Source organism: Corticium candelabrum, chromosome 16 (assembly GCF_963422355.1).
Source record: "Corticium candelabrum chromosome 16, ooCorCand1.1, whole genome shotgun sequence".
NCBI lineage: Eukaryota > Metazoa > Porifera > Homoscleromorpha > Homosclerophorida > Plakinidae > Corticium > Corticium candelabrum.
The window spans coordinates 614,183-619,182 of NC_085100.1; the positions used below are offsets into that span (position 1 = coordinate 614,183).

Sequence of the window (5,000 nt, forward strand, 5' to 3'; positions counted from 1 at the left end):
ACTGGACACACTACGTACATACAACAATCTTAATCATCCAAACTTTGTACTATTGTCATATGTATGTATGTAGTGTGTCCAGCTTTATGGAAACATCTGGGTCATGTGACTCACCGCGGAATGCAGCAAACGCAATTAGAGTGACATGCTAAGTGGAACAAACTTAATACTAAATTACTGCTCCATACTTACTGTTCTTAGGAAGGATTTTTAGCAAAAAGTTTGTCCTTAAATTTTTGTCCTTAAATTAGAATTTAATTAAATGTATACAACAATTTGTTATTAAATTTTTAATTAAGTTAAAAATTTATGTAAGAATTTTGTCATTTAGTTTGAATTTAAATTTATTTAAAAATTTTGTTATTAAATTTAAATTAAAAATTTATTTAAAAAATTTTGTTATTAAATTTAAATTTAAATTTTGTTTAAAATTTTGTCATTAAATTAAATTTAAAATTTATGCAAACATTTTGTTATTAAATTTAAATAAAAAATATAATTATTCAAAATTTTGTTATTTAAATTAAAAATAAATTTATTCAAAATTTTGTTATTTAAATTAAAAATTTATTTAAAAATTTTGTTAAAAATTTATGCAAACATTTTGTCATTAAATTTAAATGCATGCAAAAATTTTGTTTTTAAATTAAAAATAAAATTTATTTAAAAATTTGTTATTAAATTGAAATTAAAATTTTATTTAAAAATTTTGTTGTTAAATTAAAATTAAAAATTTTGTTATCAAATTTAAATTAAAAATTTGCTATTAAATTTATATTAAAAATTTATTCAAAAATTTTGTTATTAAATTTAAAACAAATTAAGATTAAAAATTTATTCAAAAATCTTTTTATTAAATTTAAATAAAAAAATTATTTTAAAATTTGTCATTAAATTTAAAATAAAAATTTTGTTGTTAAATTTAAATTAAAAATTTATGCAAAACTTTGTCATCAAATTTGAATTTAAGGTAAAAATTTATGCAAAAATTCAAAGTTGAGTGCAGTGCACTGAACTCCAAGGCCGATACAGCAATCTTTGACTGATTCGTGTTTGCTAAAAATAATTATTATATTGAGTTATACTGATTTGTGTTGTTTCATGCCTTTCAATTGCCAGCGTCTACTTACTACTGTTTGTAGGACGTCTGCCTTTGTCTCAACCCCCAGATCCACAGAGACGTGTCACTCCAGTCTCAGTCTACAGCGGAGACTCGTTCAATCAAGACGGCAGCCTCGTGTGCTCATCAACACAATCAACAAACCATTCAGCGAAACAGAAACAATATGACTACAACACGAGCGGCGATTCGTTTAACAGAGACGGCAGCCTCTTGTCGCCACCGCCGAGAAACAGTCATTCAACGAACGAGGCTCACACGCAGGCGGATCGACGTCGAACTCGGTCTCCGTCGTTGAATCGAGTGCCAGCTCAGTTGCCCAAAATGTCATCTATGGTACGTGTGGAGCCGTCGTTGAATGGCACACGCAGAGACGATGCTTCAGACGAGACGAGTGAGTGTGCAGAGTCAGTTGACGATATTGTTAATTCGCTGGTTGCTGCTGGAGAGTTGTCGCATGGAGGTATGGATAGCAGAGAGGGCGGTCTTGCTGCGGCTGCTGTAAATGGTGGGAAGGAGAAGGGACGGTTGTTAGTGACGGACGATGGCAAGGAAGCTGCTGATGTTGTGGCTCCGAGCAGAGGTGGGGAGTTTGAGTGGTGTGTTTGAAAAAGGTGTTTGTCTGTCTGTCTGTCTGTTTGTCTGTCTGTTTGTTGTCTGTCTGCTTGTCTGTCTGTCTGTCTGTCTGTCTGTCTATGATAAAGATGTTCAACATTTTGTTCATTGACTGTTATTGTTATGCATACGTAAAGTTAGCGATTGTTATTGGTAGAGTAAGAGTTCAAATATAATAGTCTGTCTGTCTGTCTGTCTGTCTGTCTGTCTGTCTGTCTGTCTATCTGTCTGTCTGTCTGCTTGTCTGTCTGTCTGTCTGTATGTATGTATGTATGTTTGTCTTCTGTCTGTCTATTGTTTGGTTGCTTGCTTTCAAATTCTTTGTCAGTGAGTTTGTTCGACAGACGGGCACACTGTTTTTGTGTTTGTTTGTGTTTGTTTAGTTTTAGTTTTTGTTTCATGTGTGATTGTGTGTGTGTGTGTGTGTGTGTGTGTTTGTGTGTCCATTCATTCGTCTGTCTGGGTGCATGTGTCTGTCTGTCTGTGTCTTTGCTTGTCCATCTATTCATTTGTTTGTGTGTCTGTTGTGTTTGTTTATTTATTCATTTGTTTGTTTGTTTGTTTGTGTGTGTGTGTGTTTTGTGTGTGTGTGTGTGTGTGTGTGTGTGTGTGTGTGTGTGTGTGTGTGTGTGTGTGTGTGCGTGCATGCATCCTTTGTGTATGTAGCAATACAATCCACGCTCGTCTTCACATTCTAACCTCCATCTTGTACTAGCTCTGAATCTTTGGCGAAAGGCAGCTGATAAAGCCAACGAGGTGGTGCACGGTGACAAAATCATCGAGGTAGTAGAGAGCCTTCCTCACCTACAGTTTTTCATGAGAAAAGACAGCGAGTCATCTACAAAATTGAAACTCGCAGACGTCGTCTTGAAGGCCTCGTATGTGCTGTGTGATGGACTGAAAGTTGTGTGTGTGTGTGTGTGTGTGTGTGTGTGTGTGTGTGTGTGTGTGTGTGTGTGTGCGTGCGTGCGTGTGTGCATGCGTGCGTGTGTGCATATGTGTGTGTGTGTGTGTGTGTGTGTGTGTGTGTGTGTGTGTGTGTGTGTGTGCAGGGTTGTCCCCAACATACAAAAGGCATGGCGCTCCGCCGTGCCTTGGCTCCCGCTTGGTACAGGCCCGCCGTGCTTTACTGAGTAGGCAGTGGCTACTCTAGAGTCTGTTCACATATTTTGCGCGGTGTGGGAAAATTTGTAGATCTTGGGATTCTGAGCACGTACAAGTATGTACGGAAAGCAGGTGGAGACAACCGGTAAATAGAGATGGAGTACATGTAATGTAATTATGATTATTTAGCCCCAAAACTGACAAGTCCCACGTTGTGATGTGTAAAGCGCTGTCCTAGACCCGCCTCGTTTTGACATAAACAGATAAACTAAATGTTTAATTGCATTCTTTTAGAATCACCACACACTAAGTTAATTAGCTGTCTCTGTAACAGTTGTTCTTTGAGTCTACTGTTCTCTTGTGTAGCTATGAAGACAACAAACTTTGTATTTTTAAAATTTGCAAAGTTGTTTGAGGCAAGCAACTAATTCTTTGCATATTATTTAGTTCTTTGCCTAGAGGGCCTGGGATGTTTGGTGTGATGTAAGACCAATTAGGGGGATGACTGTCATATGAACTTGATTGCAATACAAGTACCCAGAAAGCAACAGTGGTTGTCATGCACCGCCCACAACTGCGTCGTTAACAACTGCAGTTTCCCCTCTAGCATCACTAAACGTTTTTAATTTGGGGTGTAGCTACTGCAGAATATTAGACAGCTTTAGAGAACTAACAATGAACACGTTAACAATAGAAATAAATGAGGAAGACTTGTCAGAACTGCAACAAGATTCTCCATAGAGACCGAAAAAATGATAACAATGACTAGCACAACAAGCTCGATTCTTGTTGCTATTTTGTTGGGAGCATCTAGGCGAATCTAAGGCGTGTCATTGTAGCGGAGTAGGTAGCGGTATGTAGATATGTTGCCCCTCCCAATCACGTGTTGTCGACTGATTATGCGAATCAAATATCTATTGCTTGAGCTCTGAAAATTTCTCACAGGCTTTAACGGACTTTTTAGTTTGACGCGTATTCCAAGTTGTGATATACTGCAATGTGTGAGTCATACTAATCCTTGACCTAAAACCCGTCCTCTTTTTAGCACAATGATTGTGGTAAGTTATTGTGAGAATGTGCAGATGCTAGATTAGTGTGGCGAAAATGAGTGCTTCATTACTGAAAGACAACGTAGCTGCCAGTCTACTTCCCCATGATGCTCCATCAGAGTTAATTCCCGTTTGTGTCAGTGGCGATGGCAACTGCCTCTTTCATGCCTTGAAAGTGGCATTGGCCAATGCAACCGAAAAATGTTTGCAAGTGCCAGCAGTTAGTGATCTTCGAAGAAACTGCGCCAACGAACTGGAAAAGAACGGAGCAATTTACACGGCCCTTATTGTAAGGCAAGCCCTTAGCGTCAGTGTCAGGGATGGTGACACGTTGCATCCAGGATCGTTAGTTGGTACAGTCATATCTATGGAATGCTGCTTTGACAGCTTTGACAAGTGTAGCGGTAAAAAAGCGTACTGTTGTAAACTTTAAAAGGTGTTTTCTTTTCTTTTAACAGGTAATGGCATCTGATTCCCGGTAGAAATTGTCCAAAAGTGTTGCAACAAATGAGAACAAAATAAGTTTTAGGTTTGGTACACATCAGTAGAACACTTGGGTATATAGACAGGTCTATATATACTATCTCTAATAAGACTGTCAAGCAAGTTTGATTGGCTTCTAGATTAAAATGCGTTATGTTAAAAATTATGCGGGGGCGTGGTCATGAGAATTTCCACCATGCCTTACAAAAATCCTGTGGCCAACTCTGGTGTGTGTGTGTGTGTGATTGGAGTTGTTTGTCTTGCATTGATAGACGGCAAAGTAAGAAGTTTTTCAAGGGAATTGAGAGCACACCGGATATGACAATGAGGAAGGAGGGTCGTATTCTGTCTCACGTGAGGATGTCGTGTGTGTGTGTGTGTGTGTGTGTGTGTGTGTGTGAAAATTGGAAACGCAGTGTAGTCTGTGTACCTTTTTGGGTTTTGTTGTCTGTCTGTCTGTTTGTGTGTCTGTTTGTTTGTCTGTCTGTCTGTCTGCCTGCCTGCCTGTCTGTCTGTCTGTCTGTCTGTCTGTCTGTCTGTCTGTCTGTCTGTCTGTCTGTCTGTCTGTGTTACTCTATCCTTATTCATTATCATTGCACTCATCCATAGGTCAAATCATTGAGAGACAT

The 5,000-nt window shown here is 38.2% G+C and overlaps 1 protein-coding gene across 1 annotated transcript in view; it reads left to right on the forward strand.

The window, feature by feature from the left end:
- Window positions 1-5,000, forward strand: part of LOC134192689 (protein unc-13 homolog B-like) — a 27,290-nt gene that overhangs the window by 2,966 nt on the left and 19,324 nt on the right. The window contains exons 7-10 of the mRNA XM_062661444.1: window positions 1,143-1,703; window positions 2,451-2,613; window positions 4,644-4,725; window positions 4,981-5,000. The exon at window positions 4,981-5,000 is cut by the window's right edge and continues 16 nt beyond it. Of these exons, the coding sequence (XP_062517428.1) occupies window positions 1,143-1,703; window positions 2,451-2,613; window positions 4,644-4,725; window positions 4,981-5,000 (826 nt within the window). The remainder of the gene's footprint in view (window positions 1-1,142; window positions 1,704-2,450; window positions 2,614-4,643; window positions 4,726-4,980) is intronic.